Source organism: Nanorana parkeri, unplaced genomic scaffold (assembly GCF_000935625.1).
Source record: "Nanorana parkeri isolate BGI_ZX_2015 unplaced genomic scaffold, ASM93562v1 scaffold1155, whole genome shotgun sequence".
Classification (NCBI taxonomy): Eukaryota; Metazoa; Chordata; class Amphibia; order Anura; family Dicroglossidae; genus Nanorana; species Nanorana parkeri.
In genome coordinates, this window is record NW_017307423.1 from 292,993 (window position 1) to 320,256 (window position 27,264).

General features: G+C 40.4%; 1 protein-coding gene across 1 annotated transcript in view; it reads right to left on the reverse strand.

The window, feature by feature from the left end:
- Positions 1-21,328, reverse strand: part of ANOS1 (anosmin 1) — a 160,854-nt gene extending 139,526 nt beyond the window's left edge. The window contains exon 1 of the mRNA XM_018568217.1: positions 20,961-21,328. Coding sequence (XP_018423719.1) covers positions 20,961-21,179 — 219 coding nt within the window. The 5' untranslated portion in view covers positions 21,180-21,328. The remainder of the gene's footprint in view (positions 1-20,960) is intronic.
- Positions 21,329-27,264: the final 5,936 nt, after the last annotated feature.

The window sequence follows — 27,264 nt, forward strand, 5'->3', positions numbered from 1 at the left end:
CAAAAAAAGGTAAACAGCATGATGCGCTGAGATCAGTGCATTGCATCACTTCCTTCACAGTATACACCAGTGGCCAGGGTGCACTGCCTGCTGCTGGTGTGAACAGACCCTACGGGTGCATTCACACTGCAGTCAGAGCCAAAAATGAGAGTCAACGCAGGTATGTTGACTTGAGTTTGCATGGTGCATTGACATTCACTGCATTGCAGGGTTTTTTGGGGGGAGGGTTTGGTTTAATTTTTACACTAACCTATAGAACGCATTGGTTCTGGCTTGCATTGACAGGCATTAGCAGTTCACACCAGTCTGTTGCGTTGCACTGAAAAAATGTAGAGTCGGCTCTCCTTTTTTTTTCAACAGAGGGCAGCACAACGCACTGGTGTGAACTGCTCCCATTCATTTTCAGATGTCCCTGTGTTGGCATCTGTTGAGAAATGGATGCCAACGCATCTGGTGTGACTGGGGCCTTAGGGCTGGTTCACACAGACAGCAAAAGAGCAATAAAAACAGATGGTTCATCAGCATTTTTACCCCCCCACCCCTCTTATCATTTTACATGGTGGCTGTTTGGTGTGGTATACATGATCACAGCTGAAAAGCTTTGTAAACTGGCTCTGAACCACCTCTGATAAACACCGCAGATCACCTTTCAGAGGTGTGTGTAAACCTGCTGCCCATGTGAACAAGGCCTTAAAGTGGACTAAGTCTAAGTTACAGTTTTTATGTTAAATGCGTAAATTTCAGGTATTTATTAGATCTCAGAGATCACAGTGATTCACATGGATGGAGCCATCTTTGCCCAGGCATTTTCCAGGACCAGCATCTACTTCCAGGACTGAGCTGTTGACTAAGAGACGATACAATCATGTGCCTGTGCAGCTGTATTCACAAATAGACAGTTTGCATGCAGAGTCGCTCATCTGTAGCTAATTGCATGTAACTGTGCCCTTTGACCTGTCAATGCTTTGCACAGGCTGTTGGCAGCTGCTGCTCGCTAACACCGGTACGTACCTGCTGAAGAGAACCACTGATTCTTGGCAGCATAAAGCCCATATTGGCCGTGTGTATGAGTCCTAGCGGTTTCATCATGCTGTTAGTCCACACGCTCCATTAGTTTGGAAAAGCCAAAGTGTCAGCAATTAGTGGAAAAACTGAACAGTCATGGGAACTATAAGGCATATGGAAGCTATAACCTCTGCTGGCCTTTTAAACAAACAGGTGTTATGTCTGCTGATTCAGGTGCCCCTACGTTTTGTGGATGAGAATTTAAGCTCCATTGCCTTCTGTTATTTCAGAGATTCTAATAATTATAAGGTGGTCCTCCAGATTTCCTGCTTTGGGGATGGAAAAGAGATAACAGTATTGTGGTTTGGAAATGTTTGCTAATTCTTTTAATGGGTGGTCATAGGTATGGACATGGAATATTGCCATACAATAACAAGAAATTAGTAGAAATACACAGTACTTGCTGATAAATGTTAAACTTGTTTTTAAGTGATATGTGTGATTATGCTTAATAAATTATCATTAGTTCCTGTAAATTCATATCGGGGGCCACAGTGGGAATGTCAGCATTGCATGCTGCAATAATAGAGATGGCAGTTAGTGTAGGATGTGTCCTCCCATTTCCTACTGGCATTAATTTAAAGCTGGACGCCATGCCGATATAGCAGATACATATTATTGCAGCTAAATATTCATTAATACATAATTACCTTTTTTACCAAGTGCATTGTAGTGTATTTTGCTGCAGCCTTATGGTGCTAACTGCACATTAAGGGAATCAGAAGCTGGGTGAGGGGGAACAGGTAGAGGATGATAGAGTACTGTCCAGCAATGCAAGCGACACATGGATTTGATGTCCATGCACAATTCCCATCTATCACAATTTTAAACTTACAATCTTATACTTGCCCACCTGCCACATTGAGAAGAAAGCCAGATACCACCTTTGAGAACTGATATTAAGTCTTCTGTATGTAGATTGGGGCTGATCTGTAGTCTAAAGTGTATGGTTACAGCTGATCTGAGGTCTGAAAAATTTGGATTGCGGCTGATGTGAGGTCTGAAGTGAATGAAACGAGGTTCATCTGAGTTCTGAAGGTCATGCATGCGTTGGGGGTAACATTAGGTCTGAAGTTTATGAATTGGGGCTGATCTGAAGACTAAATTGCATGCAGGCATTGGGGTTGATCTGCTGGTCTGAAGTTTATGGATTGAGGCTAATATGAGGTCTGAAGTGCATGGGTGTATTGGGGTTGATCGAGATCTAAAGGTGCACAAACTGGGACTGATCTGAGGTCTAAGGCCCCTTTTACACGAGCGTTCAGGTGCATACATTTGGACTGATTTGAGGCGTGAAGGTGCATAAATTGGGACTAAACTGAGGTCTGATGGTGCTTGTACCAGGAACCTATAGATTTATATGCAGGTTGTTAAAGCTGCTCCTACTTCTGGGTGAGTTTTGTCCAGCTTGCATTAGGACAATAACATTTAAAGTGGAGCTAAGGTGATGCAAGTACGCTGGGCAAAGCTGAGGGGAAGGAAGTTCAGACATTGAGAGGTGCATTAGCGAGTATGCTCCTTATTTAACCCCTATTGTCTTTTAAAGCAAGAGTTCTAGTTTCTGACATTTCTAATAAAGATTTTCAAATATAAAGCACTATGGATTTCTTTATGTTTTGCCTTTTTGAGTGACAGTGCTTACAAAAATGAAAAGGACCACAGACCCTAATGGTCTAAATTAACCGCATTTGGGTAATGCTCTGACCTTACACACAGTTACACAGAAGGTGAGATACATACATAGGGAGAGGTGTAGACCTCTAATGCTGCATTTGGAGCAACGCAGTTCCCACCGATTTGTTGAAGTAATACTTTGCACTCAAAAGAGTGTATGACAAGTCTGCTTCTTGGGATTTGATAGACCAAGGTTAAAACATTGTGGTGTATTAATGTATAGTATGATTATGTCAATGATAATAATAGGATCATTTTATCCAAAGTCTCTTATAAATTTCTCCTTTATAAATGTATTTATGTTACAGATATAACACTAGAAACTAAGGTAGTTGATATTGTATTCTTGTGATCACTGCTTGCACATACAATTGACAGTGTCTTTGCTTCATATGTTTGTCAATGAATGTAATCCAGCAACGTTTTTTTTTATATATACATAGTATATTTACATGCTATGTATATACAAGAGGCTTTTGGTATATACACTATATATAGGACAATGCCACACTGTTTCTGTTATTAATTTTATTGCATGATAAGTTCACTGACGTTCTGGAAGCTTCACTTAGAATTAAGGTTAGGCATGCGGAAAATGTATATATTAGTTTATAATGTTCGGAAATGCATACTGTAGGCGTTACATAGCTTAGTAATGTCAGTCTACAGAGGGCTTTCTTGGATGTTGCTTTCATGTTAATGTTTTCAACTGAGAATGAACTGTGAGGCAGCTGATTGTGTTCTGCATTATTAAAGATACTTCATGTATTTCAACATGAAAGAAAGAAATGCTTCCTGCCAATAATATGCACTGAAATCATAGGGGAGATTGTAAAGCACAATGAACTAGATGTTAACATCATGCTGGCGCTTACACACAATCTGTGCCCCTGGCTACTTCATGCATTTTAATCTTAATCTGTGTTTTTCTAGCGTTATAAAGACAGGTTTAGTTACTTGGGTTACTTGCATTTTCATTTTAATATATCTTTAAAGTCTATCCAAAAGTGATATTTTAATTATAAAGTCACTGACAGGCCAAGAAACTGCCAGATGGTTTGACTTTCCAGCATCTACCAAACTCTGAAATATTTTTGAGTGATCTGACCCTTTTATTGAACAGATCATTGAATTAAATGGTTAGTTCACCTTTTATATAAAAAATTAAAAGGTGAACTATCTCACAACACCCTCCCCAGTCCCCACTTCACTTATGTCTTGCTTTGTCCATCTCTTCCCAACACGCCATGTGGTGTAACTGGCCAGACACCTAAAAACGTCAGTACACATACCTGAGGGCTGTGCATCACCATCATGCTCTCAATGGTAAGTGATCATTGGTCAGGGTGTCCATGTCCACCATGTTGATCAATGAGAATCTCTTCTGAGGCTTCTTCTTCTTCTGGAATAGCGTTCTGGAAGAAAGAAGACACTCCCACTGGTCAGCATGCTCACGAGGCTGTGCTGACCAATAATTGTGTGCCATTGCGAGCATTATCCTGCTACACAGGCTCCAGGGCTGTGTACTGAAGTTTTTTAAGTGTTGGGCCCATTACACCAACTGGTGTGGGTAGTAAGAGATGGGCATATGACACATGCCTTTTTGTGAACTGGAAGATTTGGTGTCAACCATGTCCAGTTGCCTTTTAATAAACTACCTACTCCTGACCCATTCTCCTCATCTCCACATCAGAGGCATTAATTGTTCTGTAGTGCAAGATAAGAACTGGGAGGACTCCATTCAGATAACAAAGGAAGTATGCAGAGGACACAGGACAGCTTTTAATTTCTGACAAGATCAACAGGTATATTCTGCACTTAGCAAACAAGTACAACAAAATGATTTCAGTGGTATATTTAACAGAGCAAAAAGGAGCAAATAAGAGCAGTTCATTATTAGGGTTAATAAATACATTAAAGTGGCATTAAACTCAGGAGTTAAACCTTAAAAATACAGTCTAGTACCTTAACTATTAATAAAAATTTACCTTATGTGTGTATCACTTAGCTGTAGATCCTCAAATCATCTCTGAATTGATGCTGACACTGTCCTTCCTTCTGGAGGGTGGCTACTTTTGTTCCCCATGGTCCCTGTGTGTGTATTGTAAAGTAGCCATCGCTCCAAGCTTACTCCCAAGGTGGACTACAATCTCACATTTAGTTTACTAATTTGTATTCAGATTGTAGTCCATCATGGGAGCGAGCTTGGAGCAGTGGCTAATTTACAACACATACACAGGGACCATGGAGAACAAAACTAGCCACCCTCCAGAAGGAAGGACAGTGTCAGCACCAATTCAGAGATTATTTGAGGATCTACAGCTGAGTGATACACAAATAAGATACATTTGTGGTAATAATTAAGGTACTAGAATGTGTTTAACTCCTAAGTTTAGTGTAACTTTAAATTCATCAATAAGAACCCATTGGCTTCCAAAGTTGCTCATGACATCTCTATTTTACGTGAAAAGTGCATTTTAAGCATAGCTGCCAGAGCAGATATAACTATATTTGTAAGGACATGTCGTAAAATGACTTTTCTCTGCATTCAATTGCAGGCTTATTTATATAAGCAAACACAACTTCTAAAATCAAGAACATAAAGCATATATTTCTGACATATTGAATATGCTGAAATTAATATGCACCCAGAGTAAATAATTCATACATTTTTAGACAAGAATGATATTATACATGCTTCCAAATTGAGTTTCAATACAATAAAACATCTGGATAATAAATTGACGCCCTTTGGCTGTTCTCTGTAATAACGCTGTGCTGTGCCAACATAGTATGTGTATACATATATAGCAGTGTACTGACATTCAGACACAAAATGAAAAATGACTTACGGAATATATCATTGAGAAAATGCGTAATATTGATTTCATCTTCACCCAAGTTCTAATTTGCTGGTTGAGGCAAGGTCATAATTTACTATGTGAAGTGTAGGAAATTGGTTTTGTGTACAGATTATCACAAATACTACGGCCCAGGCAGTATATTAAATTAGTGTAAAGGTAGATGATTCATTGCCGGTATGGAACAAGATGGCGTTTGTTATAATAGTTGTGGTTTCCGTTTGATTTGTTTTGAGACGCAAACTGTAATCCGGGTTGTTGTAAAAAGGCAGAAAATGATTCATTTCCCAGTAAACTACTATATGTCAGAAAAATATTATGTTTATAGATGTTGTTACAGCGTAACCTCCATTCACACTTGAGCATTTTTTTGTGTGTTTTCGGAAGCGTGACAACGCTCAACATGAAGAATCCCATTATTTTCAATGGTGCTTGTTCACACCTGAGCATTGTGTTGCCTGTTTCTTATAGGTTGAAAAATTGTATGTTGAAGAAGTGTGGGGGGGGTTGTATATTGTATGTGTGGAAGTGTATATTGAAGAAGTGTGTATGGGCGGGGTCGGGTTGCTTTAACATGTATGTATAGAAAAACAAAAAACAACCGGGTGCCTTTCCTGGTGCAGGTAAAAGATTGTAATTCAATAAAGGAGTAAAAAAGATATACTCACAAATAGGGCAGTATGTAAAAGCATGAAAATTGACTGACAGTGCTTAATTGAATAGCTGCTGTGGATGTAACAGATTGAGAGATCAATGAGACTGAAAGCGCGCTAAGCATTAGCAATGGAAATCTGTGAGGAGAACAGAATCTCTTCACATAGTTCCATTGCTAATGCTTAGCGCGCTTTTCGGTGACACACCCCCTTCCTCAGCAATATAGCCTAAACTTTTTAAAGTTTTGGATAGAGTAGGTAAAGATGAGACCATCTATTAAGTTTGTATTGATCCCGTGTGAATCCTCACTTAGTAGATTTATTCTCTCTTAGTCCTGGTAACCAAAAGTTTTCACCAGAAAAAGTGTAGACAAATCTCCCAATGGATCTGTTCTGGTGACAGCTACCAAGGAGGGCAATTTTCTTCACCTTGTAGAGATTTTGTTTCACTTCCTGTTGTGTCTATCATACAGAAAACTAAGCGAAAGCTCTCCAAGGAGACATGGTAAAAAATATAATAAAAATAAACAAAAAATTATAGTATCAGAGGACTGTCAGCAGACTAGGATTCATCGAGACAGAAGTAGCAATTGGAAAAAAAAAAATTTGGATAAAATAAATGTACTTTCTTAATCTCAGGTACTTCTATCTAATTTCTAGTATTGCAAATAATATGTAGAGTTAGTTACTGTTTAAGTACAAACCACTAACACTGAGCAAGAACCAATATCCACATGGTTTTCCCATCTGCTGTACTTTGCAGGTTTTACTATACAGTAGCTTCTAGCCACAGAATCACAGCTAAGAACAGCTTAAAGCCCAACTCCGAGCACAATAAACGTACTTGTGTTATAGCATTTGAAGCCTCGGATTACTCAAAAACCTTCTCTTGTGATGACTGCTATTATTTTTCTTATTTACGTGGCTGGAAATACAGATCCTGTTGTTCTATCGTGCCTGCTTAGATGTAAGTGCTGTAGGTCTCAGAAGAGCGCTACGGGCACATCTCCACTTCCTATCTGCCTGGCTATTCACAAAACAAACAACCCATGCTCCATTTTTTAAATGGCCAGAAGGGAAAGGAGTGGAAATGTGACCATAGCGCTAAGGACTAATGAGACCTGCAGTGCTTACATCCAAGCAGGCATAGAATAACAGAAGAGATAATCAGTCTACATGTACAAAGGTGTAACTGGGATTCTAGGATGAAATGTGCATTGTCAGCACTGTAGTCTCTGTGAGAGGAAATACATGACCGTATGTTTTCCACTCTCTAATACTTAGCATGCATGCATGTGATATGAAAAACTGTGGCTAACATTAGGTCTGCTAAACTCTGGGCACATTGACTGAACTGAACAATGAGAATCTCTTCTGGGCCTTCGTTCTTCTGAGATGGCATTCCAGAAGAAAGAAGAGACTCTCATCGGTCAGCCCAGTAGCATTATGGCCGTGCTGACCAATAACTGCTCGCCTTTACAACCATTATGTTGCTACACAGCCTCTGGGGCTATAAAGTTGTAAAGCATGTTGACCAATACATCGCCTGGCATGGGCAGAAGGAGATGGTGATTATGGTAGCTACGCCCAGCATGTACCAGGAGGATCAGTTCATTCACTTTTTATGTTTTGGTGAAAAGGTGAACTATAATATAGGAAATGTGTTCACCAAAGGCTGCCATAAACATCCTAGGACCACCGAACATGTATGCTTCCCTTCCATGGTTGTGCTGGGCATCCATTTGGGATTAGCCTATGCAGAAGGGTGGGGAAAGGTATTCTACATCTGATCCAAACATTATCTCCCCATCAGCATTCCACAAGTGTGCCACTAGAACATAGGGATTAGACTGTTGCTAATTAATCCTTCTACTTATAAAGTAGCATCTTCCAGCAGTTCACTACTTTTTGTTGAATGGGGAAACTAGACTCTGTGAGTAGTCTTGGTATAAACGGTACTTAACATTGGGTACCACTCCTCCTTCTGGCAGCTTTTTTATTCAGAAGCAGCCATATACTTCATGGTCAAAGGCCGAGAGCAGAAGGGAAGAGGAGTGTCTACAGTGTTAAATGGCTAACCACTGTATAATAAAAGGAGATAGGAGCACACAGGACAAGGAGTGACTAATGGTGTCTTTCAGCAGAAGGGTGGTAAAGTCTATCAAATCACCAAGAATTAATGGCATATATAAAGCAAATGAGATGAATTAGGTGGTGTTGTTTATTCTCAATGACCTCAGGCTTCATACTGCTTCAGCACACAAAACCGCTGCCTTGTTTGTGTTCAGGCAACATTTGTGGTTTAAAATGAATGCCCAACTTGTCCTACAAATTAACCTACTCTGCAGTTAAGCCTGCAGTCATTAAAATAACAGTAGCCAGAAAATGTCATGTTTTTAAAAAAAAAAAGCCTAGTCTGAACAGATATTGGCAGTAAATACTGTAGGTCAGTAAATGTCAGCAGTACGTAAATACAACATGTACGTTAATGTCATGTCATCTGTCATGTCATGTGTTTTTCCCCAACAGCAAACAGAATAAGATGAAGAGATATGATATGCAAAAAGGGATAACCGCAGTATAAATCAGTTATTTAAAGGACTTAACCCTGCTCCCAGTTACAATAAAGCAAAACTCCAGGCAAAAAATAACAATATAAAAAAAAGCCAATTAAAAAATTAAATGGATAAAATAAAAAACTTCTGCTGCAATCTACACCTTTGATCCACAGATTTCACCCGCAGTACATATTTTCTCCTGTTAGATGTCCTCAGTCTGATGGCCAGCATCATTCAACCCACTTCCACTGGATCCTCCCCAGCTTATGACTGGACAGTGAAAGGACAAGCAGCACAATGATGAGCACATGTCTCTGTCACTCTGCTTTCTCTTCCTATCAGCATGCTTCTTGTCAGCACATGAACGGAATGACTCCTTGTTCTGATTCTTCCTCTCACACTCCAGATCTGATGTACAGAGAGACTGCAAGAGGCTGATACCAGGTCAAATTCAGGAAATTGCACTACTTGCATTAAACAAATAAATGTAATATTGTATTATTGATTACAGAGATGCATTAATATGTGTCTTTTATACCTGCCTGGAGTTATATAGCCGTGCTAAAACCATACATGATATCAACATGTGTTCAAGCTCTTTAAGTATACACCAGCATGATACACACCTTCTCAGTGGCTAAGAAACCAACATGGTAATGCTATTTGCTTAGCAAGGCTGTAAACAGATCAGTGACTTTGACTAGCAAGGGTCTTATGTATTTACACCACCATTGTGATAACCTTCCATGCCCTGCACAAGAGACTTTCCAAAAAATACATTGAGAACCATCTTTCAACAAATTTTTTCCTTTCACTATAGCTGCTTTAAAATTAGGATTTTCCAGCTTCCAGGAAAATCAGAGATGTTCCTGAAGTTTAGAAATGATCATCTTGAGATGCTGCTGAACAATAGAAAGACAGCTTCATTGATACGAGATGAGGTTAACGTTAGAAAGAAGTACATTTTGGAAGTATGTTTATAGAACTTTTGGCAAACTGTATTTTAGTAGTTAAATTGTACATCCCATCAACTCTCATCCCCACCACCATGATGTTCTTAACACATATATACATAGAAATTACATTTGGGGTCCAGACACTATGCCCAGCATGAAACATTTTCCACAGTCTAAGCACTGCTATATTTTGCAATTTATGCATCTCTGCCAACACTGGGAGATGTTTAGAAGATACACCTCCCAGATAGCAAGCAATTGAGCTGCAAGTTTGAAAATGACTTGCTAAACTATTGCAGACTTGCCAAGCTTCACAATTTTGTTGCACAATTACAGCAAGTCTGCATTGCAAGTCTCCAGACCAGCGAGCTTGCAGAGCTCTTGCTAAGACCTGCAGGACTCTTGCTGTAGACCTGCCAAGCAAATTTGCTACAAATTCAAAAAGTGTCAACTAGAACTTGTGCTGCAAGTGTTCTGCAAGTCTACAACTTGCCAGGAATATGTGCAGCAAGTTAACAAAAATTACAATTTCACCCTGCCTCAAATTTGTTGCAAGTTATCCTTGCTATCTGGGCTGGTGCTATCATAGGTATTAGTGGCCTATACACAGTAAATACAGTGAGGAAGGCTGTTATGTGCAATGGTAGCACCAGGTGCATTGAGAAGTTTTAAAGCATGGTTAATGGAGCATTGTGAAATATGGCAATGCCAAGGCCTCTTGTCCAGCCCTGCACATGCCTTGAAGTATGTCTGTAAGTCTGGTAAGATTTGTACATCTGAATAGATACATCAAATTTTTCCATAATGCAATGATTATAGCACAAGTGAACTGTAGCTTGAAATGGGGTTGTTCCAGTAAAAAAAACACAAGTGTGGTGGAGAAAAAAATTGTCAACTGCTGATAAATGATTTATTTATGAATATTCCTTTAAAGCCCAATCTCACAACACCAACACGAAATGTGGGTACAGTTTCCCATGATGAATGTACAAGATTATCATTGCAAGACAAAGGGTGCTTCTGGAATGGTTTATCTAGGTAGGCTGGATTGTCTATGCCTTTTCTAGTTTAGCTGGGTGCCTTGGAACCCCGATACTATGGCAATACCATATAGAAATCACCACTTCAGGGCTCAGGCACTCCCCCGCCCCGCAATTAAGTGGTCATGTTTGCTTGGCAGATCACTGAGCTGCTCACTCTGTACTACACTGTTGATGGTAGGAGATAACACTGGTAATTTCACAATACTGGCCTTGACCAAGATTTTAGTTCTCTTAGTATCAGTTTGCAGCCTATAAGCAGGTTCTTGCAAACTTTAGCCAGCACTCAGTTAAAAAAAAACGCAAAACTCCATTACAGCCATCACATACTCTGTACATGGGCCTCATAATGTTCCAAGTACATCAATAGTATTAGTCCACTATGCCTAAAATTTGGCCACATACACAAATTCAGGGATACTTTTTAGTTTCAGTTCCAATCCATGCATTAGCAATATCTACCCAGATATCACATGTCACTCTTTCTAATACACAAGGGAATAAATGAGCCCATTACATCATCTATTACAGTCACATATTGATTCATTGCCTCTGAATAAAGCAACCCACAATCATTAAAATCTGTCCAAACTTATAAATACATAAGGTCATAGGTTCAATGTTGCCCTAAGGGATGTTCTGCGTAGAGTTTACACTTGATCAGCTCAACACCTTCCAAACACAGCACAGGTGGCCGCTTCCCTGGAAAATATATAGTGTCTTCTTCCTAAAGGAACATGCAGCTCCTCCATAAATCTTACCTATGATTCACAGAAAACTGTCTGCTTGAATTATTGCCCGGTATTAGAAACATGAGATAAAGGTCATTTCAGTTAAACAGTTTCTTAAACAAAAATGATCTGCACTTGAGCAGTTTGGTGCTTCACAAATGGTCGCAAGCAAATGGCCCGAGGTAAATGTCAACCCGTATTTCACTTACTGTCACTTGAAAGCCAAGTCACAATAGTGACCACAAACAACATTTGTGCACGGCAACCACTAACCCAGATGTATTGTCATTGAGTTCCTCACAAAGCACAGCTCTCATTACAGTTCACCTTTGCAGGATGGAAGCTTTACAAAGCGGCATAGTTATCAATAGACAAAGTGAGAATACAATAAACCTTTTAGAGTCCACTGATGCATTACTGTTCTGCTGACCTATACCTGTATTATTCCCTTAATTATTACTTACTGCAGAATGTATTATAACAACTACTGTATATCAGCATACAATATACTTTACTGACTGCAATAATTATGATTACCATAAATTATATTGTCCACATCTACTTCTGCATGTACTTATGTGAAAAAAATACTCCATAAATCTGTTGGATCTGTTTATGAACCAAGATTCACCATATTGTCACCAATGAATCATTAAATGTTATTATATTAGGAAATGCAGATATATGTGACATCCACTGTATTTATCAAGCAGTGGGTACTCACTCTATAACTAGGTGAACCCAACATTTGCCAGAAGATTCTCTCTCTCTCTTTTTTTAACCCTCCTATCTGTAATATTGTAATTTATCTGTTTCAATTGATTCTATCTATTTATCATCCATCCATCTATCTATCTATCTATCTATCTATCTATCTATCTATCTATCTATCTATCTACCCTGTTTCCCCAAAAATAAGACCTAGTACTATTTCTGGGAATTGCTAAAATATAAGACCTACCCCAAAAATAAGACCTAGTGTGTTTTTTGAGCCAAAAAAATATATAAGACAGTGTCTTATTTTCGGGGAAACATGGTATCTATCTATCTATCTATCTATCTATTTATCATACATCTATCATCCATCTATCTATCTATCATCCATCTATCTACTATACATCTTTCTATCTATCATCTATATATCTATGTATCTGTGTGGCAGATAAGTAGACTCACACACATAGTTGCTGCTGGTCTATTTAGCTATTTAGATTTTGAGTCACTCATTCCCAGCGCAGTGATTTTTGATTATTACTATTATCTATCTATCTATCTATCTATCTATCTATCTATCTATCTATCTATCTATCATATATCTATCATATATCTATCATCCATCTATCTATCATACATATATCTATCTATCATCCATCTATCTATCATATATCTATCTATCATCCATCTATCTATCTATCATCCATCTATATATCATCTATCTATCTATCATCCATCTATCTATCTATCTATCTATCTATCTATCTATCTATCTATCTATCTATCTATCATTCATCTATCTATCTATCTATCTATCTATCTATCTATCTATCTATCATCCATCTATCTATCTATCTATCTATCTATCTATCTATCTATCTATCTATCTATCATCCATCTATCTATCATCCATCTATCTATCTATCATCCATCTATCTACTATACATCTTTCTATCTATCATACATCTATCTATCTATCTATCTATCTATCTATCTATCTATCATACATCTATCTATCATACATCTATCTATCATACATCTATCTATCATACATCTATCTATCATACATCTATCTATCATACATCTATCTATCATACATCTATCTATCATACATCTATCTATCATACATCTATCTATCATACATCTATCTATCATACATCTATCTATCATACATCTATCTATCATACATCTATCTATCATACATCTATCCATCATACATCTATCCACCCATCTATCTATTTATCATCCATCTATCTATCATCCATCTATCTATACACTATACACTAACGTTGTAGCTCCCTCTTCTGTTCAAAACAGTAGTTGTCACATAATCAGCTGAGGAGTGCTGTGCCTCTTCAGTTTGGGAGTGGTGGTCTGACCACTTTCCCACACCAGAAGGCTCTCTCTCTCTCTCTCTCCCCCTCCCCCCTCTCTCTCTCTCCAAATTAAAATGGTATGTCTTGTGTTTTAATCTCTAGTATCTACACTTCTACGCATCTACAATTTTACAATGTACAATTTTGAGGGGGGGGTTTCAATCAATTTGCGGTGAATTGGTCCACGGATGTTTGACTTTCCTCTCTTACCAAACCACAGACCACAAAGCAGTGTTCCGTCATGTTTTATGGCCATTGGCTCGGCTGAGGCACCAGAAATAACAAGTTTGTGTTTACTACACTGTTTGTGTGTTTTCATTAGAACTGACACAAATGTCATGACTGATCAGGCAGATTAGCTGATGTAAATCCTGACATTTCTCTTTGCTCTACCGTATATACTAAACTGCAGAGCCATACAGAAGTCTCATGGGTCTATTCCATAAACCAAGGAGCTACACAAAAAGCATCATCACCCATAACAACCATTCAGAATTCCTCATTACTAATATGGGTCTAGTACTTACAAATATGATGTTACTATGTTTTGCATTGATGCCGAAGACTCTTATATCTTAATAAGGAGTTACCATTTATTGTTCCATAAATAGTTATCACTGTTTTGGTTCGCTGGCCAATGCATTACTTTACATTGCCATATAAAGAATAAAACGTGCTGAGGATTCTGTATTATCAGTGATAATATTTATGTGAGTCATTTCTCTAAATCCCTGGTGCCCAGCCTGTAGCCCAGGGGCCACATGCGGCCCTTTCGCACTTGCAGTTTGTGTGCTTACTGAGACCACTGAAGGAAAAATATTCTTGAGACAGGCTTTTAGTAGTTAAATGATTTGGTTTATTTCTTTCACACTGTCTTACTTTTTCTGTGTGGTCCATCCATTTCTTTTTATGTAATTTGCAAAGATAAATGTCAAAAGTGATGCATGTCATTGTAAAGGGGAATGAAGGGAGAAAAAAATGTGGAAGCATTGATTTGTAAAGGAATGGTAACAGGAATAATCTTAAGCACTCCCATGTAATATTACTCCAGTCTACAACTATTTAACAGAGCATATCCCCAGGCTCCAACAACCCCTATAGCAGGAGTAGGCAACCTTGGTGCTCCAGCTGTGGTGAAACTACAAATCCCATCATGCCCCTGCCGTTGGGTGTTATGCCTTTGGCTGTCTGAGTTTTTCAATAGTTGCACAACAGATGGGTTGCCAAGTTTGCCTACCCCTGCCTTGTAGCATGTTCCTAATCACTAACCATCTCATGTTGCAGGTTTGCAGTTTCTGGCCATATTCTGCTCCATGTCTGCCATCTGTGACCATCTCCTGCTGCATGCCTGCAGTCTTTGGCCACCTCTTGTAGCAAGTCTGCCATTTTTCACCATCTCCTGCTGCATGCCTGCTGCCTTTGGCCATCTCCTGCTGCATATCTGCAGCCTCTGACCATCTCCTTCAACATATCTGCAGTCACTGGCCACCCCTTGTAGCAAGTCTGCAGTCTCTGACTATCTGCTGCTACATATCTGCAGTCACTGGTCCCGCCTTGTAGAAAGTCTGCAGTCTCTGACCATCTCCTGCTATATATTTGCATTTTCTGACCGTCTCCTGCTACATATCTAAAAAATCTCTGTCCAGCTATTATAGCAAGTCTGCAGTCTCTTGCTACATGTCTGCAGTCTCTGACCATCTCAATACATCTATCTATCATACATCTATCTATCATACATCTATCTATCATACATCTATCTATCATACATCTATCTATCATACATCTATCTATCATACATCTATCTATCATACATCTATCCATCATACATCTATCCACCCATCTATCTATTTATCATCCATCTATCTATCATCCATCTATCTATACACTATACACTAACGTTGTAGCTCCCTCTTCTGTTCAAAACAGTAGTTGTCACATAATCAGCTGAGGAGTGCTGTGCCTCTTCAGTTTGGGAGTGGTGGTCTGACCACTTTCCCACACCAGAAGGCTCTCTCTCTCTCTCTCTCCCCCTCCCCCCTCTCTCTCTCTCCAAATTAAAATGGTATGTCTTGTGTTTTAATCTCTAGTATCTACACTTCTACGCATCTACAATTTTACAATGTACAATTTTGAGGGGGGGGTTTCAATCAATTTGCGGTGAATTGGTCCACGGATGTTTGACTTTCCTCTCTTACCAAACCACAGACCACAAAGCAGTGTTCCGTCATGTTTTATGGCCATTGGCTCGGCTGAGGCACCAGAAATAACAAGTTTGTGTTTACTACACTGTTTGTGTGTTTTCATTAGAACTGACACAAATGTCATGACTGATCAGGCAGATTAGCTGATGTAAATCCTGACATTTCTCTTTGCTCTACCGTATATACTAAACTGCAGAGCCATACAGAAGTCTCATGGGTCTATTCCATAAACCAAGGAGCTACACAAAAAGCATCATCACCCATAACAACCATTCAGAATTCCTCATTACTAATATGGGTCTAGTACTTACAAATATGATGTTACTATGTTTTGCATTGATGCCGAAGACTCTTATATCTTAATAAGGAGTTACCATTTATTGTTCCATAAATAGTTATCACTGTTTTGGTTCGCTGGCCAATGCATTACTTTACATTGCCATATAAAGAATAAAACGTGCTGAGGATTCTGTATTATCAGTGATAATATTTATGTGAGTCATTTCTCTAAATCCCTGGTGCCCAGCCTGTAGCCCAGGGGCCACATGCGGCCCTTTCGCACTTGCAGTTTGTGTGCTTACTGAGACCACTGAAGGAAAAATATTCTTGAGACAGGCTTTTAGTAGTTAAATGATTTGGTTTATTTCTTTCACACTGTCTTACTTTTTCTGTGTGGTCCATCCATTTCTTTTTATGTAATTTGCAAAGATAAATGTCAAAAGTGATGCATGTCATTGTAAAGGGGAATGAAGGGAGAAAAAAATGTGGAAGCATTGATTTGTAAAGGAATGGTAACAGGAATAATCTTAAGCACTCCCATGTAATATTACTCCAGTCTACAACTATTTAACAGAGCATATCCCCAGGCTCCAACAACCCCTATAGCAGGAGTAGGCAACCTTGGTGCTCCAGCTGTGGTGAAACTACAAATCCCATCATGCCCCTGCCGTTGGGTGTTATGCCTTTGGCTGTCTGAGTTTTTCAATAGTTGCACAACAGATGGGTTGCCAAGTTTGCCTACCCCTGCCTTGTAGCATGTTCCTAATCACTAACCATCTCATGTTGCAGGTTTGCAGTTTCTGGCCATATTCTGCTCCATGTCTGCCATCTGTGACCATCTCCTGCTGCATGCCTGCAGTCTTTGGCCACCTCTTGTAGCAAGTCTGCCATTTTTCACCATCTCCTGCTGCATGCCTGCTGCCTTTGGCCATCTCCTGCTGCATATCTGCAGCCTCTGACCATCTCCTTCAACATATCTGCAGTCACTGGCCACCCCTTGTAGCAAGTCTGCAGTCTCTGACTATCTGCTGCTACATATCTGCAGTCACTGGTCCCGCCTTGTAGAAAGTCTGCAGTCTCTGACCATCTCCTGCTATATATTTGCATTTTCTGACCGTCTCCTGCTACATATCTAAAAAATCTCTGTCCAGCTATTATAGCAAGTCTGCAGTCTCTTGCTACATGTCTGCAGTCTCTGACCATCTCCTGCTACATATCTGCAGTCTCTGACCAGCCCCTGCTACATATCTGCAGTCTCTAACCATCTCCTTCTACATATCTGCAGTCACTGCCACCTCTTGTAGCAAGTCTGCAGTCTCTGACCATCTCCTGTACATATCTGCATTATCTGACCATCTCCTGCTACATATCTAAAAAAAAATCTGTGAACAGCTATTGTAGCAAGTCTGCAGTCTCTGACAATCTCTTGCTACATATCTGCAGTCTCTGACCATCTCCTGCTACATATCTGCATTCTCTGACCATCTCCTGCTACATGTCTTCAGTCTCTGGCCATCTCTTGCAGCATACCCATAGTCTTCCTTTTATCATTGCACTCACTGAATATTATGTGGGGCCCTGCAACTCCCTATAACAGGAAAGTTGACCAACACCGATTTAAACAATTGAAATGTCAAATTTGTTTTCATTTAGAAAAAAATTGCATTTAAAAAAAAGAAATCCTTATGAAAAAACAAACAAACAAACAAGGGATTCACACTTCAGCTGACAGGAATAAGTCAAGCACAGAGCTGCAACAAACAACCTAAACAGTGCTACACACAGGAGGCAAAGACATGATGTAAATTAAAAAAAGGTCTGTGGCTACAAAACACAGGATAATTGTAAACAAGCCAATTGCCCTACGTCTAGTCTAGGATTACACACAAATATTTTCTGCATGTCATCCTAGCAGTAAGATAATCCGGGTTCCATGTCTCACTTATTAAAAGGACAATGTTTATGGCGTGTGTGGTTCATGATATGCTACCCCACAGCGAGCCATCCTCCCGACTTGTCCACCCCAAATGCATCACACATGTAAGCCTCCTTCAACGAAACCCACTCCCAGCTTTCTACCATTCGCCTTTTTGCCCCCGAAAGGTCAGCTAATAATGATGTGGATTTCACAGGTTAATAGGTGAGCAGAGATTTTCTTTTCTTGTTTCAAATAAAACCTCTGTCTTTAAGTGTAAGCTAAAGCTGACTTATCAATGAGGAGCCTGGGGCGGAAAGCGAAGCAAAGGGGGCCAGCTTATCATTTGTGAAACCATCCTTTCTCGGGTCTTTTATTACTTCAGCATGCCGTGACAGACCTCTCGAGGTGGCGTTTGTCACTCTAATGCCCAACAGGTGCCAGTCACTTCCACATGACAATCACTGGCTAAAAACTCTACAGCAGACAAAATAAACAAATACATAGCACAGCATAAACAAACGTGGGGCAACCTTCTATGGTCTACATGTCTTCTTTTAGAAAAGTAACAATCAGGGAAAACAAAAACAAATTTTCAATGGAATGTCATTTGTAAATAACACTTTTCAACAATGATCTGAAGGTGACTTGCCAAAGAGGAAAACTTTAAGCCAGACCAACTAGCTAGTTCACTCTTAAGGACCAAGTTTTAGGAAGAGATCATGAGGGCTTGTTCACACCAGAATGTATGCTGGTTAGCACACATTGTATAGAACGTACAAGTTATCACACATTGTGAAGAACACGAGTTAGCATGCATTGCGTAGAATGTATGAGTTCGCAGGCATTGTGTGGAACGTACAAGTTATCACGCATGGTGTGGAACATACGAGTTAGCATGCATTGTGTAGAACGTATGAGTAAGCACACATTGTGTAGAACGTACAAGTTAGCATGCATTCTGTAGAACGTACGAGTTAGCACACATTGTGTAGAATGTATGAGTAAGCTCACATTGTGTAGAACGCACGAGTTAGCATGCATGGTGTGGAACATACGAGTTAGCATGCATTGTGTAGAACGTATGAGTAAGCACACATTGTGTAGAACGTATGAGTTAGCATGCACTGTGTAGAACGTACGAGTAAGCATGCATTGTGTAGAACGTACAAGTTAGCACACATTGTGTAGAATGTATGAGTAAGCTCACATTGTGTAGAACGCACGAGTTAGCATGCATTGTGTAGAACGTATGAGTTAGCACGCATTGTGTAGAACGTATGAGTTAGCACGCATTGTGTGGAACGTACGAGTTAGCATGCATTGTGTAGAGCGTATGAGTAAGCACACATTGTGTGGAACGTATAAGTAAGCACACATTGTGTGGAACGTATGAGTAAGCACACATTGTGTTGAATGTATGAGTAAGCACACATTGTGTAGAATGTATGAGTTTGGTTAAACCACCCAAAATGCAGCCTGCAAGAGTTTAAATACATCGGTGTGGACAAGTCCTACTAAAAAACGTAGTGTTCCTTGAGGCAAAGTACAGCAACATGCATAGCAATGCATCTGGTGTGAATAAGCCCAAATAACAAATTACTGACTTTCTGGACTACCATAAATTACCCACCTTTTAGAAAATGACCCCCTACCATACCAGGTCCAAGAACTTCCACTCATCATTGTAGAAATATGATTTTCTAAACCTTTCAGTCTACAAAAAAACTTTTCCTAATGCCAACGGCAGGTTTATTAGATGTAAGGGGAATGAGAATCCCATCATAACAACAGTCCCACATGGTCAGGTCCAGCAGAACAGAAATGTATGTTATCTATAACAGACTGTCTTTACACAGCAGACTATGAACTAACCCTGAACAACGTCAATGACCAGCTGGAAGTCATAAAAGAAACTAAAACCTACTTCTGTAATAATGTTTATTATCTGCTGTATAATACTAGATCATTATGCAGCAATATTATGATGACAAGATATCAAGTCTACTCTAATAGCTTAACCCAGCGAACTAAACAGGTAGCTTTTACTACAAAGTACATATTTTATCCCTTCAAGTACTGGATCAAGAAGAACTATGAAGGTTCTTCTTGCTCCAGTTAATAATATAATGCAGTGCTATTAGTTAGCTTCAAGTGGACTTGGTTTGGTAATGTTGAAAACGTTTCATCCAAGTAGCTTCCTCATCTCACATGAGTTTTAGAAGCCCAGTGTTTATAGCCACACGGTTACATCAGTCACCTTAATCGAATCACCATGTAATTTGTCAAGGCAGCCTGCGTTATCCATGTGGCTATGAACGTAATGTATGTTCCTAGCACTCATCTGAGCTGAGGAAGCTACTTCGAATAGCGTCCAAACATCTTCATGAACAAGTCTAGTTGTACCTGACCAACTACTAGAAGCTATGTGAAGACAACCTTGGAAATGATTATCATTGGGATGGATCTATGACTGCTTAACTCTGGAGTGAGCACAAACCTCTGCTAGATCAGGGCTTGCAGAAGAAGCTCAGGGCTTGCAGAAAAAGATCGGGGCTTACAGGAGAAGATCAGAACTTACAGAAGAGCTTAGTATGAAGATATATCAGCTGGCCATTCTACTGATGTATGTTTAAATACCAGGCTACCCTGACAGATGGTCACCTATTTAGCCTCAATTCAAAAAGTAATTCATCAGGATGAAAATCTTTATTTAAAAAAGTGATGTTTTTTTTTTATAGTCCAACCACATTTTAAAAATAGCCACATGGCTCAAATAAAGCTCCTTATGCTAAAGCTTTGTGAACTGAATTCTCTATTACTGATTATCAACACTGGAACTCTGTCATCACAACTAAGCAGTAGCCAAGAGACATCAGAGTTCTCTAAAAACCTGACTTGGATGGGCTGTGAACTTGCCACACACAGACGTCCTACCTGGAAGTGTTTGAAGAATGCAGAGATGCGAGTGATGTGCAGACTCAGACACCTGGACGTACATCTGGCTCTATAAACGCTCATCGTGGAGAACGACTCATCCTGCTTGCGAGGAGAAGCGCCACCAGCAGCAGCAGAGTTGCTGGCAATCAGGCTGCCCCACAGCAACATAATCCACAAGGAAAGGGGCATAGGAGAGCCGCGATCCTTCCGCAACATCTTGTACAGGAGATGAATGAAGGAGCCTGTCTGCGCTCAGCACGCTCACTGTGATGGGGACCTAAGGGATGGGAGCCGCACAAACTAGAAAAGAAAGTTCACTCATTCAACTCTATTTGGTTTGAGCCCTTCCACTCCCCCTCCTCTTACTGCTGCTTCTCACCACTCCTCTCCAAGCAGCTGCACCTCCTGGGGGCGGAACTAGTCTGACAGCGGACGCTCTGATTGGCGGAGAGAAGGACGTGATTGACACCACCTTGGACCGTCTCAAGGAGGGTGAGCGCTATTCAATCAGACAGATGACAAAAAAGTGAAAAGATGCCGAGTGTGGTGTGTGCTACGTGAAAGTGAAGGCTGGGGAGAAAGGACATGTCACAGCTATACTATATATATCTATATCTATCAATAGATATAGAAGCAGGACCATGGTTGCAGTGTGCCTGCCGCACTCTTTCTGGCAAGAGCGCCCCAGCTGTGAGCAAGGTGGGGAGATGTGTAAGGGCTGTACACATCTCCCTGCCAGTGCCCAGCTCTTAGCATCCTGGGTCATTCTTCCCGCAATCCAACCTAACTCCTGGCTACCAGTGACGTCGCCAGGAGCTTGGTGGGACGCCCATGTTTCTAACTGCTGGGAGGGGAGATGCAGAGCCCTTATATATCTCACCACTCGGCTCTTAGCTGCGTCGCTCTGCACCAGCACTCCCCCACACAACGCGCATGCACCATTCAGCACAACCCCCCCACCCCCTCCAACCACTGACACCAACCTAAGGGGATAATAAGGCTAGGGACACCCCTGCACATAAGTACAATGCGCTTTCTGTTTTAAAGACCATTTCCAACCAAGCTGAAAAGCTACCCTTGCAGTGCGACTACCCCCACATTGTAAGGGTTATGATGAGGGGATTGGAGTAAAGCACTTTCACTTACCTGATCCCAGCTCCCCTTCAGTCAACTTTCACCTCTCTCCCCTTCACTCTGGCTGGCAGAATGTCCATAGGTGTCCTCACATCCAACTCAAGTCTATGGAAATTAGACGTAATGATGTAATCAACCTCAGGAAGAGAGAAGAGCAGCCCAGAGGAAGCCATCAGGGGTGGGGATCATGTAAGTAAAACAGCCGTTTCCTGTCCCCTAGGCATTAAAGAACTCTGGGTAATTTTTTTCAACCTTTGCAGTAGGGCTATCCCTACACTGCAAGGGTTAACTGATCATTTTGGACTGAGCAGGAAAATAAAAATGTTATACTCACCCAATTCCTTCAAACCGGCTTGCTCTTAGAGCGGTCCTTCCAGCCTCACTCCCCCTTCAATCCAGCGGTCTAAGGATCCTTGAGTCATCACATTCTATACACCACGTATAGGACATTAAAATTAAATATGTTCTCTTTGGAGGTTAGGAGATTAAGGGATGACATGATTTTCTTGTATAAACTGTTCAAGGGTGACAGCAACATTACTAACAAACTCTTTACGTTTAGCTCCGTAACAAAGACCAGAGGGCACCACCAAAAATTGGTGGAAACAAAATTTCAACACATAGGACGCAAGGGGTTCTTCACAGTTAGAGCGGTTAAGGTCTGGAATTCGCTGCTGCAGGAAGTGATTTCAGCTAAGAATGTGGAATCATTCAAGAAACTTCCGGACGAGTTCCTTGGAGACCGTAACATACATGGGTACTAGTACTCCTAGGAGCAAAATCACACACGGACTCATACACACGCACACACCAGCTCAAACATAAATGCATACACGCAATAGGTTGGACTTGATGGACTTATGTCTTTATTCAACCTCAAATATGTAACTATGACATGAGGACACAGAGGGACATAGCATCTCTGCAGCCGAGGAGGAGACAGGCTGGAGGGAGTGGTGTGTCAGCTGGCCAGCTTGGAGGATCGGGTGAGTATAACTTTGTAATTTTCCTCCCTAGACCAAAATGAGCAGGTAACCCTTGCAGGGTAGGGGTAGCCCCACTGCAAGGGTTAATACAAATTTTGCCTGGAGTTCTGCTTTAATGAGCACGTAACCCTTGCAGTGTGAAGGCAAACCCACTGCAACTGTAGTTTTTTTTTGGTTGCCTTGAGGCTTTATTGTTCTATGCACTGATTAGAGGACTTTTTTGATTGCTTTAGTCCCTACTCACTGTAACCTGTTTGGTTATACCATCCTGTCAGGTCCCAAGCCCTACTTCATAGAAGCCATGGTTTTAATACATTGCACCAATTATGGCAAGATATACTGAAACAACTGTATGCAGTCTGGAAGAAATAGGATTGTTTAGGTCAGGTGTGGAGAGAAAGGGTGGTGTTGTTTAGTTCAGTGGTGGAGGGGGGTGGTGGTAATGTTAAGGTCTGTTGTAGAGGGGAGGGCAGGATTGTTTAGGTCAGGGAAGAAGGGGAGAGTGGGATTGTTTAGGTCAGGGGTGGGTGATGTGCACTTTGTTTTTAAGTGCACTTATCCTTTAGAAAGGCTTTACTGTGCTACACACAGATTAGAGTAGGGACATTGTGATTGCTTTAATCCCTTCTCACCATAATCTGTTAATATATACTCTGCATAACTAAAGCTGCCCATACACTATTCGATTTCTAAACGTCACGGATGAATGAATCTCCTGCTACGGCTGTTGTTATTCTGACAGCGGGTGTCCACTGCTGTCACAATACTTGAACAGTGACTGCAGCTAATTGGCTTTGGCCCTGCTGGCTTGACAAAAGTCAATCACTGGCTTGACACACACTGTAAGAATTGCACAAAATTCTAAGAGTGCATGGCCAGCCTAAGAATCTGAAACAAGTCAATTATTGTGCCTTTGCATGTATTTAAATATACATATGTTGGGATATCCCATAGAAAGGTAGATGTCTTATCTATATGAACTAAAATTCTTCTCCTTTTGGTAACGACCGCCAGGGCTCTGAATGCACTGCGCCTTTTTCTTACAATATGTATGGTTTTCATTTCATGTGTGCATGGCGAAAGGGTCATTACTATTTCTATGGTAACTGACTAAACAGGAAATCAGCTAGTATTGATTGCTAAGGCTACAGCTCACCATACATATATCAATCTGAGCGTTAGATAAATGTAGATTCACACTGACAAGGTGCATTGATGCGCATTATTTCCCTCCATTGACATACCATATCCTTTCATTTTAAAAGCTGGACTCTGGAATAAGCAAATATTGCCTAAATATAAGAGAAATGTGTATTCATTTTCTGTATGTCTTCCAGATTTGAGCAATAATCACAGTATGAAACTCGGCCTCTGTGCGGGAGCTTCCTATAATAAAGGTCTTGCCTCTGCCTCCTGTAGTTTTCTGCAGGCAGCAGGTAGAGGGTGCCACTTCTGGGTCCATCCCACAGCACTGCATTCTGTACATGTTATCTGCAGCGCAGTGATGGTGTCACTGCTGCTTTTACAAGGTAATGTGTGGGTTTGCAAAAGCATTTGGTGCACTAAAGGTGGATTTATATTCTCTGCAGCTATTGAGGAAAAAATGTAAATGCATGGAGTTCAGTTATACATCCATGTACTGTATGATTAGATAACCCATAGAAAGGTAGATATTTTTTCTATAATGAACCTCTTTTCCTGCTACTGCTACTGACCACCATGCCTCTGAATGCACATTGTCTTTTCCTTCAGAACAGGAAATCAACCAATATTGATTGCATAGACTAAAGCTGTATGCATACAGTATATCCATCATATACAGTACATGTATTAATCTGATCTTTTCATAAGGGCAGATTCACACTGTGTAGTGTGTTGACGCGCATTATTTCACGCGTTGATATACAAGATCCAGATATTTAAAAAAAGTGACAATAAACTCAGGAGTTAAACCTTAAAAAAAGGAAGGAAGGTATCAGCACCAATTCAAAGATGATCTGAGGATCTTTAGATGAGTGATACACAAATAGCTACATTTAGTGTCACTTTAAAGTGTGTCTTAACCCAAGAACAAAAATTATATAGATTGCAATTTACTAGTCCTCAGATGTGGTGGCTGCACGGGTTATCTTTTATTTGGGCTTTTTTGTTCATTCATCTTCATCTGGTGATCCAGCAGTAACACCCTTCCTGTGTTAAGGTGGCCATACACTGTACAACCATCGCAAGACCTTAGTCTTGCGATGGTTGTAAAGTGATTAAAAAAACGTACGATCTGCCCATCTTGGGCAGGCAGATCGCCCTCTCGATCATCGCAAGCCCGCCCCCCTGAGGGGCGGGCTTCCGATGACCGCAATGCTGAACGGGCAGTCTGTGCGTGCGCACACCGGCCCGTTCGGCAATTGTCTCCCAAGCACCGTTCTAACCAGCCGAAAAACGTACGATTCTCGGCTGGTTTTCTAACATGTTCCTCTGACAAAAGACGTGCGACTGTACAGTAGAAACGGTCGCACGTCTTCGTTCACACTGTTCGATTCTCGTACGATCGTGGGATTTCCCGCGATTCTTGTACGAGAATCGAGCAGTGTATGGGCACCTTTAGGGTGACTATGCTCTCTCACCATACTGTACCTATGGAGGAGCAGTGTAGCCACTCTTGGACAGCAGCATTGTCACCCTGTTAACAGAGCAAGCTGATGGAGGCACCCTTACAGAGGGTGTGGGGCTAGCAGTTTGGATACCACTAGAGAAGGAGATTAAAAAAAAAGAAGAAAAAAAGAAAGTTTTTATAGTAAGTCTTGCCCTCATAAACAAGAAAAGTAAAAAAAAAATAAACTTTAACCATAAGGTTTTTACCATATGGACAAAAGCTGACCATTGTAAAGACCCCCATCAGTGTTAAATGGGTTGTCGTAGCCTTCTAACTGCCACTTTTGCTGCACACTTTGGTCTATTTAAGGAAATTGAAAAATTGCAGACTTACTGGCAAGATCAAACGGTAATAATGTTATGAGCGACTCAGAAAAACAAAAACTGCTGGGCTAATGCTAGTGACAGGTGGTGTCATATATGTCATTTCTGATTTTATGCATAGTTTCACTTCCATAGTTCCATAATAATTGCATTTGCACTTTTTTTTCAATGCATCACACCATAACCCAGAGATGGTTCACATCTGTGCTATAAGGTGCTCTAAAGCGTTGGGCGTTGGGGGTGCCATGAATGATACAGCAGTACAACACAGAAAGTGCCATGCATTGACGTGTGTGGCATTAAGGTTCGGTAAAATAAGCACTTTACTGCATGTTGTTGCAGCTCAGCAGTGTCAATCGGACCTTTTAAATCTTTTCAATACTCTCATAAAACTAAGCAATTGTGATCATTTTTTTTACTATCATCTTGATCACTGTCTATTTTTGCAAAAATTATTTAGATGAAAATGATCAAAATTTTGATCGCCTTCTAACTGATCATGTGTATGGATGTGTATTGGTTATTTGTTTCAGTTTTTGCTGCTTTTTTGGATTGAAAAAGTATTGTGTATGGCAGGCATATACCGGCGAGTTGTGAAAAGCTCTCAATCTGCTTTCAAATTAAGAAGAGACCACCTGGAATTAAATGATCCACAGCAAACTGCCGTCACTGTGTCAATTGTGTTCCAGATCTGAATTACCGTACGGTAAAAACTGAGGTGGAAATCAATAGAAAAGACATTTTCAATCAATTTATACCCCAGTTTCAATCATGTAGTTGTTCCAAACAAGGGAAGCAATCTAAACCATGAATGGCAGATTCCTGTTCAATTCCATGCAATTGTGTCTTCAGTCCAGTCATGGAAAGCTTGCAGATTCACCAGGGTTTGGCCAGCCTGACGGTGAGCAGAAATATGTGACAAAATACACGCAATTAATCACACAACACTGCAGTCATTAATAATTAGTAGCATACACATACATATGTGTCAGCCACTGTTGATTTTGTGGTTATTTATTAGCAATACAAATAAAAATCATTTATGCAGTACAGATCAATCGGTTGTAGAGGTCTGCAAGCATGCGGTAAAACTTTGGGCGACTTTTCTTGCTTTTAACAATTCATTAGGATTAGTTGCATGATTAGCAAACATCAAATACTGTATTCTTTGGATGGCATAAAGCAAACAGGAAAATGCTATCATCATC